General features: G+C 52.3%; 1 protein-coding gene across 1 annotated transcript in view; it reads right to left on the bottom strand.

Moving 5' to 3' along the window:
* syne2b (spectrin repeat containing, nuclear envelope 2b) overlaps positions 1-15,000 on the bottom strand; it is a gene marked incomplete in the record, with an annotated part of 128,250 nt that overhangs the window by 28,393 nt on the left and 84,857 nt on the right. The window contains 10 exon segments of the mRNA XM_076295622.1: positions 310-644; positions 869-1,564; positions 2,920-4,303; positions 4,598-4,878; positions 5,497-5,652; positions 5,859-6,023; positions 11,722-11,781; positions 12,485-12,658; positions 12,896-13,037; positions 14,904-15,000. The exon segment at positions 14,904-15,000 is cut by the window's right edge and continues 40 nt beyond it. Of these exon segments, the coding sequence (XP_076151737.1) occupies positions 310-644; positions 869-1,564; positions 2,920-4,303; positions 4,598-4,878; positions 5,497-5,652; positions 5,859-6,023; positions 11,722-11,781; positions 12,485-12,658; positions 12,896-13,037; positions 14,904-15,000 (3,490 nt within the window).

Raw genomic sequence — 15,000 nt, 5'->3', positions numbered from 1 at the left:
AGTGTGATCTCTCCTCGTTTAGATTCCGATTGCACCGTAACGGCTTCCTACCTAGTGACTTCCCACTCCGCTGGCGCATCGTGCTCCTTAACTGTTCTAAATTCAGTGTAACCTACGGCCTCTCGGGGCTTATTAATTAAATACACACTCCTCAATCAATTGCACATTCCTCCTCTATCAGCTCTCCAGTTGATTCCATAAATCCCTTCATCAGTACACATCTTCTCTAGTGGTGTAAACTAAATTCTAGTTATAGAATAGTTTATTCCCAAAAGAATCTCCAGTTGATTCCAAACCCCCCCTCCTCACCCCTCCAGGCTCTGGGTCCTGAGCTGGGCTTGGGCCTGGAGCTGTGCGAGCCGCACCAGGAGGTGGCTGAGCACGCCGGCCTGCAGACGCTGCACCTGGTCTGGGCAGAAGCAGGCGGCCTGCGGGGCCAGAGTCTGGAGCCGGGACACGTGCGTCTGGAAGTCGCGCTCCAGGGCCTCGGCCGCCTGCTGGACGTCCTTGAGACGCTGGGAGCAGGTGCGCGCCGACGCCAGGGAGGGCAGCAGCGACGTCTCGGCCTTCTGCAGGAAGATGACCGCCGCGCCCATCACCGCCACGTAGCTCCGCAACGCCTTCCTCGCCTTCGACACACTCTCCTGCAGGAAACCAGGAGGAGCATGTCAGTGTCACACACACACACACACATGAACACACACTCCAACTGTCCTATGTGGAACAGAGGAAAACTTCTGCAGACACTAAAACGCAATTGCAATTCCAATGACCATGGCCTTATACATTCCCAGGTCAATTAGTATTTAAATAAAGCACACCTGGTGTGTGTGTTATTCTTCACACACACACACACAAACACACTCACCATTCTCTTGTCACACTTGTCCAGGACCAGGTTCTTGACGCGGAGTATGATGGCCTTCTGCTCCTTCTCGTGGGCGCTCAGTCCCTTCTTGTGCTCGAGGACGTCCAGCACGCGCACGCGGCTCTCCACGCTCTTCCTGAGGGCCAGACACCTCCGCAGCTCTCGGTCCAGTGCCTCCTGGTGGACAGGCAGTGCGGCCGCGCCCTCTAGCGCCCGGTTGGCCTCGCGCAGCAGCCGCATCACCGCGCGGCACTCGGACAGGAAGTGGACACCGCGCAGCTGCTCCCACTCCAGGATCTGCAGGTTGTTGCACGCGGTCAGCTCCCAGGTGTAGAGCGCGTCCAGCGCGTGTCCGAGCCGCGTGCGCTCAGCGGTCAGCTGGCTGGGGAACAGGTCTGGCGCCACCTGGTGGAGCTCCTCGGCGGCCTCCTCGCACAGCAGCTTGACCAGCGGCACGTGGGTCAGCAGGGCCTGGCAGTGGCGGTAGCGCTCGTCCGTGCTGCGGCTCTCGTCCCGCGTCAGCCGCACGCGCGCCTCCATGTCCTCCTTCAGGTCCTCCACGCGGCGCCGGTAGGCCAGGTAGCGCTCGTGCTCGGCCGCCCGCTGCTCCAGCGCCGCCATCTTGTGGTGGAGTTCGGCGATGACGGACAGCAGCTCACGCCGCTTGTCCTCGGGACAGGGCTGCAACCGCTCCACCTGCAGTGGTCCACATACATTGGAACATAAGGGAACGTGGTGTGTGTGTGTGAGTGTGTGTCTAAGGAAACGTGATGTGTGTGTGTGTGTGTCTAAGGGAACGCGGTGTGTGTGTGTGTGTGAGAGAGAGTGTGTGTGTGTGTGTGTGTGTGTATGTGAGTATGTGTGTGTGTGTGTGAGAGAGTGTGTGTGTGTGTGTGTGTATGTATGTGAGTGTGTGTGTGTGTGTGTGTGTGTGTGTGTGTGTGTGTGTGTGTGTGTGTGTCAGAGTTTCCGCTAGAAAAAAAATGGTGACCGGCAGAGACGACATTTTGATGATCTGCCGGTCAAATATCCTATTATCGCTTCTTAATTAGTCAAATTGAGGAAAACTGGAGACAGGCTATGTAGCTTAAAGAATGACATAATCAGGCCGTATTGAATGCAACATGTTCATTAGCCTAACTTAAACATGCCTAACAAGATCTAGCCTGTATCTTTTCATGGACAAGAGTCCGCTTCGTTCCTTGTTTTAAAAAGGCTACGTTGTTTGTTGCTGCTACCCACGTTATCTCCAGTGGTGACTGTTTAACTTACACAGATGCGCACACACAAGAATGAGCGCTCACACCACTACCCCCTAATGCTATGTCTCTTTATTTGCTAACAATAAATTAAGAAATGTTTCCAATTCTGGGAAATGTTACCCTGGTCAACGGAAACCCTGGTGTGTGTGTGTATGTGTGTTGATCCACACTGACCTGGCTCTTGTGTGTGTGTGTGAGTGTGTGTGTGTTGACCCACACTGACCTGGCTCTTGTGTGTGTGTGTGTGTGTGTTGACCCACACTGACCTGGCTCTTGTGCTTCATGATGGTGTGAGTATGTGAGTATGTGAGTATGTGTGTGTGTGTGTGTGTGTTGACCCACACTGACCTGGCTCTTGTGTGTGTGTGTGTGTTGACCCACACTGACCTGGCTCTTGTGTGTGTGTGTGTGTTGACCCACACTGACCTGGCTCTTGTGCTCCATGATGGTGTGAGTATGTGAGTATGTGAGTATGTGTGTGTGTGTGTGTGTGTTGACCCACACTGACCTGGCTCTTGTGTGTGTGTGTGTGTTGACCCACACTGACCTGGCTCTTGTGTGTGTGTGTGTGTTGACCCACACTGACCTGGCTCTTGTGCTCCATGATGGTGTGAGTATGTGAGTATGTGAGTATGTGTGTGTGTGTGTGTGTGTTGACCCACACTGACCTGGCTCTTGTGTGTGTGTGTGTGTTGACCCACACTGACCTGGCTCTTGTGTGTGTGTGTGTGTTGACCCACACTGACCTGGCTCTTGTGTGTGTGTGTGTGTGTGTTGACCCACACTGACCTGGCTCTTGTGCTCCATGATGGTGTGCCTCAGGGGCTGGACGGTGAGCAGCGTGTGGCGCGTCACGGGGAAGCGTTGCTGCTTCAGCTCCAGCAGCAGGCGCCGCAGGCTCTTCTCCACGGCGACCAGGCTGCGCTGGGCCGAGTCCTGCGTCTGCAGCAGCTGCTCCACCTCCTGACCGCAGGCGCGCTCGTACGCCGCCACGCCACGCACGTCCTCCCGCAGGCTCTCCAGCGTGTCGTCCAGGAGGCAGTTCTCGGCCACGCTGAGCTCCGTGGCCACGTCCCTGCTGGTCATCAGGAGGGCCTCGCACACGGCCGTCTGACGCTCCGCTTGGTCCAGAACCTGCCGCAGCTGCTGCGATCGCCGCTCCAGCTCTAGCGCCCCCTGGCTGTGGTCGTCGGTCCTGCGCTGGGCCTCGCGCTGCAGCTGCGCGCTCACCCAGGCGTCCACGTCGGCCATCTGCTCGGCCAGCTTCTCGCGCTTCTGCAGCGCCGCCTCCATCTCCCGCTCGGCCTCCGCCAGCTTCTCGGCCGTGCTCTTGGACAACCCCTCCAGCACGCGGAGCGAGGCGGTCACCATGGGAACGTCGGCCGCGTCCAGCTCGGGCGTGAGCTCCGTCACCTCCTCCACCAGCGCTTCCAGCTGCGTCTGTTTGCAGCCCATCTCGGCCTGCAGCCGCTTCAGCTCGCGCACCTGCCGATGCACCTCCTCGGGGAACAGCGCCACCTTCCGGCGCCGGCCCTCGATGTCGCTCTCCGTCTGCTTGGCCCACGACTGCGCGTCCGTCATCACCTTGACGATCTTGGCGGTGGTGGGGTTGGCGCTGACGGGCGTCTGTGCTGCCAGACGCTCCCTGAGCTGCTCCAGCTGCGTGCGCACACCCTGCAGCGCCCGCTCCGCACTACCGGCCTCCGCACGCCAGAGGGCGCTGTGGGCGCTCAGGGCCAGGGCCTCGGCGCTCTGCTGCAGGTGCAGGTAGCTCTGCTGGGCGGCCGTGAGCTCGGCGGTCAGCAGCATGGCCTCGCGTGCGGCTTTGGGGTCCCAGGGCGGTGGGCTGGTGGGCGGCGAGGGGTCTAGCGCCCTCTGGAGGTGACGTAGGTGTTCCTGCAGCCCGTTGGCCTCCTGCAGCAAGAGGGCGCTCTCGCGGGAGAAGTGCTGGACGCACCGCAGGGTCCTCTCGCTCGCCCGCTCCAGCGCACGCCACTCCCCCTGCAGCCTGCGCAGCTGCGTGTGGGCGCACGCACGGTCCGGCTCGCTGAGCCGCGGGGACAGGCTGGACAGCGTCCGCAGCAGCTCTCCCAGAATGCCCCTCTCCTGCTCCATGCCGCGCAGGAAGCCCTGCAGACGCACCGCCTCCAGGAAGCTGCTCTCCTGCGGAGTCCTGCACAGGCACCAGGGCAAAGGGCAGAGGTCAAAGGACAAGGTCAAAGGGCAGAGGTCAAAGGCAGAGGTCAGTTACTACTCAGGTTTAACTACAACAGATGATTACCAAGATTCTGCACAAACATGACAAATATCAATACCTGGAAAAAAACATGTTTACTTGTGTTTCAAGTATGTTTTCTTGCCAAGTACATTTACTTGTCGTGAAAATGATAAAATTATATACATTATGTTATATTAATTTAAGCATTGAGTGTGTGATGAAATGATATAGTCTTGCGATGACACTCACGTCTTGAGGTTGTCGAGTTCTGTCTGTAGTCGCTTCAGAGTGTCCTTAGCGGTCTGCATCTGACGACTGTAGTCCGTTACTAGCCCCAGCTCCGTCTCCTTGGAGACGACCGCTGCCGAGGCGTCCCATAGAGCGGACGACCACTGGCCCTCCAGCTGCTGCTCTGCCTCCAGGTCCTGATCCGCAAGGTCGTGACCTTCACCGTTAGCGTCAGCGCTAGTGTTAGCATGGAGCAGCTGGGAGAGGGCGGAGATCTCCCTCTGAGCACTACGCTTACACTCCTGCAAGAGAATAACCAACGATGACACACTGACTCTAGAGTGTGTGTGTGAGTGTGTGTGTGTGTGTGTATGCGTGAGATCTCCCTCTGAGCACTACGCCTACACTCCTGCAAGAGAATAACAGACGATGACACAGGACTACTCTAACACACTAACTCTAGAGTGTGTGTCTGTGATGTGTGTCTGTGTGTATGTGTGATATCTCCCTCTGAGCACTACGCTTACACTCCTGCAAGAGAATAACAGACGATGACACACTGACTCTAGAGTGTGTGTGTGTGTGTGTGTGTGTGTGTGTGTGTGTATGTGTGATATCTCCCTCTGAGTGTGTGTGTGTGTGTGTGTGTGTGTGTGTGTGTGTGTGTGTGTTAGCCTCACCTCTGTTTCCTCCAGTTGTAGGGCCATGGCGTCAGTGCTGAGCGTGTGTGTGTGTGTGTGTGTGTGTGTTAGCTTCACCTCTGTCTCCTCTAGCTGTAGGGCCATGGCGTCAGTGCTGAGCTCGGCTGTGTGTGTGTGTGTTAGCCTCACCTCTGTCTCCTCCAGCTGTAGGGCCATGGCGTCAGTGCTGTGTGTGTGTGTGTGTGTGTGTGTGTGTGTGTGTGTGTGTGTTAGCCTCACCTCTGTCTCCTCCAGCTGTAGGGCCATGGCGTCAGTGCTGAGCTCGGCTGGTCGTGTTTCACAGCTCAGCACTCTGAGCACCAGTCGAGTGAGACGCGCGTCCTGATCACGCAGAGACCGCTCCAGACTGGACAGAGGCTCCCTGTACACATTAGCCTGTGGAAGAGGTGACAGTGAGTGTGTGTGTGTGTGTGTGTGTGTGTGTGTGTGTGTGTATGGAAGAGATGAGAGTGAGTGTGTATGGGGCAGTAGAGAGAGGGGCAGTAGAGACAGGGGCAGTAGAATAGAGAGAGGGGCAGTAGAATAGAGAGGGGGGCAGTAGAATAGAGAGAGGGGCAGTAGAGAGAGGGGCCTCTACTTACCTCTGAGAGGAGAGTGCTGGAGCCGTGGTCGTTCATCTTGCTGATCTGAGTGAAGAGGTCCTGCATGTTGGGGCCGAGCGGCTCGTCATCACTCTCCTCCTCCTGCAGGAGGCGCTCAGCCTGCGCCAGGGCAGATAGCTGCTCCTCAGCACTCACACGCCGCTGCTACAAAACGCAACACAACACCCAACATCAGGCGGACATTACCACACACGCGTCAGCACTCACACCCCCTAATGCGGGAGCACACAACATAACACCCAACATCAGCCGGACATCACCACACACGCGTCAGCTCATTCAGTCATTAGATACCAAGATCCAACATATGAGCTCATTCAGTCACAACTCAACATCCAACATATGAGCTCATTCAGTCACAACTCAACATCCAACATATGAGCTCATTCAGTCATTTAGATACCGACAGCACAACCAAGCAACTGACTCCAGCACACACACCAAATAGTTATGTTCAGGCTATCAGTCAAAATCAGTCTCAATCCATAACCAGATTAGGCGGATATTCCAGATTCTGTAGTTTCATGCAAGAGGCGTTCTGTTTTACTCCTTCGGCAGTTTCTCTGGTCCCATTTGCCCGTGCAGTGCTCTGCTCTCAGTCCTGGTGTTGAGGTCATGCGGGGTGAGCATCACACAACGTTCCGCTCTCAGTCCTGGTGTTGAGGTCATGCGGGGTGAGCATCACACAACGTTCCGCTCTCAGTCCTGGTGTTGAGGTCATGCGGGGTGAGCATCACACAGGGCCACTCTGGTAGTGCACTCCCCCAGTGGTTAGGTTAGGTGTTAAAGGACAATTCCGGCGCAAAATGAACCTAGGGGTTAATAACACATTTGTACCGAGTTCGACCGTTCGCTGGGATTTGTTTTCATGCTAGTCGAATGTGACCAGTTTTATTGCAAACCGCTTATTAGCGTTTAACACTAGCCTTCGGGGCACACGTACAGTAGAAAAAAATCGCTATTTCTATAGCAGCTACCACTAACAAGGCTCAAAATAGCACTACACTTACACAGTAGCATAATGAGGGTCTCTACATGTAAACCGAAGCATTGAGAACTTTGTAAGTGTACAGGCAGTTTATTAAAAAGAAACACATTACCGTTCACGTCTGGTTCACATACAGGCAGGCGATGTGAACTAAAATCAAACGTAATTTGCTCAATATAGGCCTATCAGAAATAATAGCTCCGATGTAACATAACTTGTATAGTGTACTTACTTAGTGGATCCATCTAGTCTAGTTGGTATATTCCGACTCGAAAAGATAAGGACGTCCAATAAGGGTTCATCCTCGATGTCTTCAAATTCGTTCAAATAACCTGCCATCTCTATGTCTCCTGTTGCGTTCAGTGCTACTCTTTTGCACAGTCCTTCTGCAACAACGTTTCACCCGAGATGCACCTCACATCCCAGAGTTCTGTTTAACCAAGGCGCCTGCCTGTATGTGAACCAGACGTGAACGGTAATGTGTTTCTTTTTAATAAACTGCCTGTACACTTACAAAGTTCTCAATGCTTCGGTTTACATGTAGAGACCCTCATTATGCTACTGTGTAAGTGTAGTGCTATTTTGAGCCTTGTTAGTAGTATAGAAATAGCAATTTCTTTCTACTGTACGTGTGCCCCGAAGGCTAGCGTTAAACGCTAATAAGCGGTTTGCAATAAAACTGGTCTTAATGTGTTATTAACCCCTAGGTTCATTTTGCGCCGGAATTGTCCTTTAAATTACCCAAGAGTCAATCAGTTATCCATTGAATCAATTTATCCTCGTTTTGTGTTGCTCAATACAACTTTAGGATGCAGCTAACAAACTGAGTTACTTGTTGCATATATTAGTTCACACAATGAATCTTAACAAGTACATGCAGCATCTGTCAGACATCAAACAAAATTGCTACACACACATGCGGTGCTACACACACAGGCTGCCACTCTTTGGGGTTACCTTAACGCACACATGCGGTGCTACACACACAGGCTGGCCCTCTTTGGGGTGCTACACACACATGCGGTGCTACACACATAGGCTGGCCCTCTTTGGGGTTACCTTAACACCCTCTGAACACACACATGCGGTGCTACACACACAGGCTGGCCCTCTTTGGGGTTACCTTAACACTCTCTGAGACTTCTGTTTCTGCAGCGATGGCCTCCTGCCCCACCTCTGGCTGAGGTGTACCAGTCATTTCCTTTTCTTCTGGCGTGCTGATTGGTTCGGCCTCTGACTGCTCTGGTTCTTTATTGCCTGGCACTGGTGATGGCTCTTTTTTCTCCTTGCGTCTGACTGGTGGTGCTGGTTTCTCTTCAACAGTGACTGAGGGCTTTTCTTCTTTAGCTGAGTCTTCCTCTACACTGGCAGCCACCGTGGATGTCTCCAGTAGGGTTCCTCCCTCGGCATCCCCTCCTGTAGAGGGCTTCTCCATCACTTCCTCTGCCCTGGTAGACACCGTGGATGTCTCCAGTTGGGTTCCTCCCTCGGCATCCCCTCCTGTAGAGGGCTTCTCCACCCCTCCTGTAGAGGGCTTCTCCATCCCTCCTGTAGAGGGCTTCTCCACCCCTCCTGTAGAGGGCTTCTCCACCACTCCTGTAGAGGGCTTCTCCACCCCTCCTGTAGAGGGCTTCTCCATCACTTCCTCTGCCTCTGGCTTGGCCTTATCAGCCTTTCCTCTTCCTGGTGGGGCAGGCTTGATGGCTGAGTCTGTTGCTTCTGTCTCTGGCTCGTCCACCAGCAGTTTCTCCTTCTTCCTCCTGGCAGGTGGGGGAGGCTGGATCTCTGGCTTCTCCTGCAGGGCTTCCAGACTCATAGATGACCTGTCCGCCTCAATCTGGGATTTGCGGCGTCTGCTAGGTGGTGTGGGTAGAACTTCAAGAGAACCAGTGATAGAACCAGAAAGACTTATTTGATCCCCTTCTGACTTGTCCTTACGCCTTCTAGATGGTGGAGTGGGAAGAACCTCAAAACCACCCAAACTTGCCTGATCACCTTCTACTTGAGATTTGTGTCTTCTACTTGGTGGCGTTGGCAGAACTTCAGGAGAACCAAAACTAGAACCCGTGATACTTATCTGATCTCCCTCAATCTTTTCCTTACGCCTTCTGGATGGTGGAGTGGGAAGAATCTCAAAGCCACCCAAACTTGTCTGATCACCTTCTACTTGAGATTTGCGTCTTCTGCTTGGAGGCGTTGGCAGAACTTCAGTAGAACCTGTGAGACTTATCTGATCTCCCTCAATCTGTTCCTTACGCCTTCTGGATGGTGGAGTGGGAAGGACCTCAGAACCACCCAAACTGATCTGGTCACCTTCTGCCTGGGATCTGCGGCGTCTGGGTGGTGCTGGTAGAACTTCCAATGAGCTGGCAGCTGAAGCACCCAAGCTGATTTCATCTCCATCTGTTTTTCCCTTACGCCTCCTGGACGGAGGAGTTGGCAGCACCTCTGGAGCCCTGTCCAGCTGGGTGTCTGCACTGATCTGACTGAGGCGATTGGGATCAGCCTTCTCCTTGCGTCTCCTTGAGGGTGGGGTCGGTTGGATTGGTTGGACCTCCGTCTGTGGTTGAATCTCAGCACTGACCTGACTAAGGCGATGAGCATCTGGCTTTTCTTTGCGCCTCACTGATGGGACAGGCTGGACCTTCTGAGGTTCCAAACTGACCTGACTAACAGCCTCTGCAGCTGTTTCGTCTTCATGTGTGTGTGAGGGTGGGGCTGGTTCACTCTCTGCACACACTGCTGTTTCTCTCTTATCAACCTCTGCCTGATGATTCTTCTTTCTTGAGGGTGGAGCCTGTTTGGCATGTTCCTCCTGAGGTCTCTCCCGACCTCCAGCGGTCTCATCCTTCCTTGATCCGTGCAGCTCTTTCCCTATCTGTCCCTCGTCACATCCTCTGTCCTCCCTCTCTAACACCCCAGGCTCTGGCTCGGTGAGCTGCACCTCGGCTGCACCGGGCCGGCCGATGACCACATCTGGTTGCTGGGCAGCCAGTGTTTGCTCAGGCGGCCTCGGAACGACTGGCTGCTCCGCATGCTGGTCCAGTATGATGTAGCGTCGCTGGATCTCCCGCGGTCCGTTATCCACGGCAAAGTGCTCGATCTCTCTGCGCAGTCCGTTCGGCCCGTTGTCACTGGTCCAGGCCCCGGCTGATTCTGCTTGTGGCCCTGCGGCGCCAGCTTCAGTGGGTGAGGCTGGAGGTGTCTGAGCCTGTGCCGCATGAGCAGACTCTCTCTCCAGCTGCTCTGCCTGGCTTCTCGTGGGTGTTACCTCTGCAACCAGCCCCTCCATATGTGGTTCCTTCTGAGGTGTGCCATGCTCCATGCCCACATGTGGTTCCTTCTGAGGTGTGCCATGCTCCATGCCCACATGTGGTTCCTTCTGAGGTGTGCCATGCTCCATGCCCACATGTGGTTCCTTCTGAGGTGTGCCATGCTCCATGCCCACAGCGGTAGCCGAGACCTGGGCCTCTGTGTCTGCCTTCTCTCCCGGCTGAAGGGCAGTGGTGTCATAGCCCACAGTCCCAGCAGACACCAGGCGCATGATGTCACTGCTGGTGGCGTCCGACACCTCGAGACTTTGAATATGGATGGCGTCCTCGTCCAGAATGAGAGAGGCCACTCTCTTCTTTGACTTAGGTGATTGTCTAGTGGTTGGGCCTTGGCTGTCTGTGTCAGGGGTGTGGTCTCCTTGTGTATGCGGGGCATCTCCATCACTCTCCTCTGTCTCTTGGTCGGAATTCTCCTCCCCAATTGGCTCAGTGCCCTCTTTCATTTTCATTAATTCAGCAACAACGTAAACGGCGTCCTCATCAGACATCATGCTCTCCGTCCTCGCTCTCTCCATGCCAATGATGGGTGGCCACATGCCAACTCGCCCTGCTGTGGGCGATCGATTGCCAATGTCCTCCATTCCCATGGCAGTCCATAAGCTCTCTGTATGTGCAACGGGCGGCCAGGAGATGTCTTCCTCTTGGCCGAGGTCTCCTGTCATGGCTGACTCTGACGGACTCTCCTCCTCCTCTGGCTCCACTATGGTAGGGATCACTCTCCATCCGCCAACAGCTCGACTCCCCTCTGACTCGGGTGAAGGGGCAGTCGTCCTCTTCTCTGAGTCAGGAGGAGGGTGTGTCTTCTCCAGGGTGAAGTCAGGAGGAGGGTGTGTCTTCTCCAGGGTGAAGTCAGGAGGAGGGTGTGTCTTCTCCAGGGTGAGGAATCTCCTCTGTTTGGCAGCAGCAGCAGCGGCAGCAGCCCCAGTGTTCTGGATCTCATCGTGCATCTCCCTCAACAGCGCCCCTAGTGCGGCGGAGGACTCAGTTGAGCCTGGGCCCTGAGTAATTGCTTCAACGGACACCTCTCTGGAGTCTGTGTCCGCTGGCATGGGACCAGCATGGTATCTGTGGGTGAGAGTCTCTGTTGTTGGGGAGGGCGGCACCTGCTGGTGTGGTGGTTCTCTCGTAGCTATGTGAATCTCCTCAGCCTGGTCAGGCTGAGACTTGATAATAGTGTCTGTTGTTAATGGTCTGTACACCGCCTGCTGGTCAGGGGCTCTAGTCTCTGCTCTCTGTTCAGGCATCTCTGGGGATAGGGAGGGAGCCCCCTGGTGGTCTGAGGACTCAGTTTCAGCAAAGCTGAGCACAGAACTGTCTAAAACTGGACTCAGTCTTTTTTCAACAAGAAGAGGAAACTGCATCCAGGGTAACATACAGGAAAAACAAGTCAAGTTGTACAGCAAGGTCAAAATACAAAAACTAACACTGAAGCGATTTACATAACTAAACACTAAAATGTCTGGCTAAAACAAAATTAAACCCAATACGTTCATACAATGCTGTGTAAATGTGATGTGTTTACCTTCAGCTCTATCTCCTGGGAGAGCCTGATGGCCTCCTTCTTCTTCTGATCTGCAATGTCCTGATGGGAAACATATAATTCAGATGTCAGTCCATTTCAGACAGAATCAGTTCCTGATATCACTTTTGAAACTGGCTCTAATCATCCAACCTCTCTTCAGGTAAATGTAAATTAGGTCTATAGGCCAAGTATACTAACATATACAAGAAATTTGGTCTCTGCATTTATCCCATCTGTGAATTAATGAGACACAGTGAACACACAGTGAGGTGAAGCGCACACTAACCCGGAGCTGTGAGCTGCCTTGCTACAGCGGCGCTCGAGGAGCAGTGAGGGATTAGGTGCCTTGCTCAAGCTCAAGGGCACTTCAGCCGTGGAGATGGGCATGGGAGAGCAGTGTTCAACCACTTCCCCCGCCCACATTTTTTCCTACTGGTCGGGGATCGAACCGGCAACCCTTCAGTTCCAAGCCTGAAGCCCTAACCAGTAGGCCACGGCTGCCCCTAACCAGTAGGCCAGTAGGCCACGGCTGCCCCTAACCAGTAGGCCACGGCTGCCCCTAACCAGTAGGCCATGGCTGCCCCTAACCAGTAGGCCACGGCTGCCCCTAACCTGTAGGCCTGTAGGCCACGGCTGCCCCTAACCTGTAGGCCAGTAGGCCACGGCTGCCCCTAACCAGTAGGCCACGGCTGCCCCTAACCAGTAGGCCACTCCTGCCCCACTCCTGCCCCACTCCTGCCTGCCTCATTTCGCTGGAGCTCACCTTGAGTCTCTGAGTGAGGGACGCCATGTTTGAGTCTGCATCCTTCACTGTTATGGTGGCGTCTCTCTCCATCTTCCCAGCAAGCTCCGGGCCCAGGCAGTCTCTCAGCAGCTCCTTATGAGACAGTGCCACCTGCAGGCTCTGGCGCAGAACTGCACCCTCCTCCAGCAGCTCCTGAAAAATCCAGTTTATCCAGCTCAGTAAAGTCCAAAGTCTGCACCTTCTGGAACTTATTGTTGAGCGATAGCATACACATTTATGCAATCACACACACACATTTTAATTAAATACATAAACATATCCATACGCACACATGCATACACACGTATATACATACTGACTCACTCTCACACACACACACGTATATACTGACTCACTCACTCTCTCACACACACACACACACACACACACCTGTATGGTGAAGGTGGACTCCTCCTGCGTGTGTGTGTCTGCAGTCTGGTTCCACTGCTGGAGCACCTTCAGCGTCTCCCTGACGATCTGAACCGTGTTCTCTGCACACTCCGCCTGCTTGTCTGACAGTCTGGACCTCAAACTACACACACAGAACATCTCAAACTACACACACAGAACACCTCAAACTACACACACAGAACACCTCAAACTACACACACAGAACACCTCAAACTACACACACAGAACATCTCAAACTACACACACAGAACATCTCAAACTACACACACAGAACACACACAGAACACCTCAAACTACACACACAGAACATCTCAAACTACACACACAGAACATCTCAAACTACACACACAGAACATCTCAAACTACACACACAGAACACCTCAAACTACACACACAGAACATCTCAAACTACACACACCGAACATCTCAAACTATACACACAGAACACATGACCTCAAACTACACACACAGAACATCTCAAACTACACACACCAAACACATGACCGTCTGGATCTCAAACTACAGACACAGAACACATAACCGTCTCAACCTCAAACTACACACACCGAACATCTCAAACTACACACACCTAACATCTCAAACTACACACATCGAACATCTCAAACTACACGTACACAGAACATCTCAAACTACACACACACAACACATGACTCAAACTACACACACAGAACATCTCAAACTACACACACCGAACATCTCAAACTACACACACACAACACATGACCTCAAACTACACACACAGAACATCTCAAACTACACACACCGAACATCTCAAACTACACACACAGAGCATCTGAAATTACACACACCGAACATCTCAAACTACACACACCGAACATCTCAAACTACACACACAGAACATCTCAAACTATACACACAGAACACATGACCTCAAACTACACACACAGAACATCTCAAACTACATTTTGCGTTTTAAGCTAGCGTTAGCTAGCCAGCTAGCTCGGTTCACATGACTAATTAAATTATGTATATCATGTCCTAAAGAATGATTCATTGGTATCATACATGATTAAAGACAATAATACTGTGAACACATTTATGTTTATCTGTTCTTATTGCTTATTAAGAGAGAAAGTTTATTTAGTGACGTAAGGTGACACTCCCATTCATGCAGACCGGAACTGTCCCGTTTTGCTCCCATAGTAACGAATTACGTTGCTCTATCTTGCTAGTAATCAAGGATCTTTGCTACATACACTGAACATCTCAAACTACACGCACCGAACATCTCAAACTACACACACCGAACATCTCAAACTACACACACAGAACATATGCTGAACACACCACAGCGCAAATAAAAAGCAAAGCATTTGCATGATGCTGTACATGACAGAGTTATCTCAGAGTTCTCAGTTTATTGTTCCTGAACACCAGCAGATGGGTTTGAAACAGAAAAGATTCTCCCTGCAGGCTGACGGCAGTCCTAAAGCGTCAGCTTCCTTCTAAAATATATAGTTCTGACTGAATACACTAATTCATATTAAATGTTAGAAAGTTATAGTCTTAGTCTCCAGTACTGATGACCGCATATTAGTTCTGTAGTTGTATGCGAGTAGTTTAGGGTGCAATTGTGCAGTGAGAAAAAGGGTACTTATGTAAGAGTTAGTGTTGTATGAAGTTGTTTAGGAGAAAAGTGTACTTATGTAAATGTTAGTGTTGTAGGAAGTGTACTTATGCAAATGTTAGTGATGTATGAAGTGTTCTTATGTAAATGTTAGTGTTGTATGAAGTGTACTTATGTAAATGTTAGTGTTGTATGAAGTGTTCTTACGTAAATGTTAGTGTTGTATGTAAATGTTAGTGTTGTATAAAGTGTACTTATGTAAATGTTAGTGTTGTATGAAGTGTACTTATGTAAATGTTAGTGTTGTATGAAGTTGTTTAGGAGAAAAGTGTACTTATGTAAATGTTAGTGTTGTATGAAGCATACTGTTGTCTGTACCTGCAGTATGACTGTGTCACTGTGTCAACAGAGGAAATGATGTCAGCAGGAAGCTCCTCATCAGACGGTGTCGTGCGCAGGGCCAAACTGAGGTCGC

The sequence above is a fragment of the Alosa pseudoharengus genome, unplaced genomic scaffold (assembly GCF_046254945.1).
Source record: "Alosa pseudoharengus isolate Yale_2024_CS ecotype anadromous, Long Island Sound unplaced genomic scaffold, YU_APseudo_1.1 YU_APseudo_1.1_scf_2, whole genome shotgun sequence".
Classification (NCBI taxonomy): Eukaryota; Metazoa; Chordata; class Actinopteri; order Clupeiformes; family Clupeidae; genus Alosa; species Alosa pseudoharengus.
The sequence above is the reverse complement of the archived record's forward strand: the minus strand, read 5'-3'. Positions and strand labels throughout refer to the sequence as shown.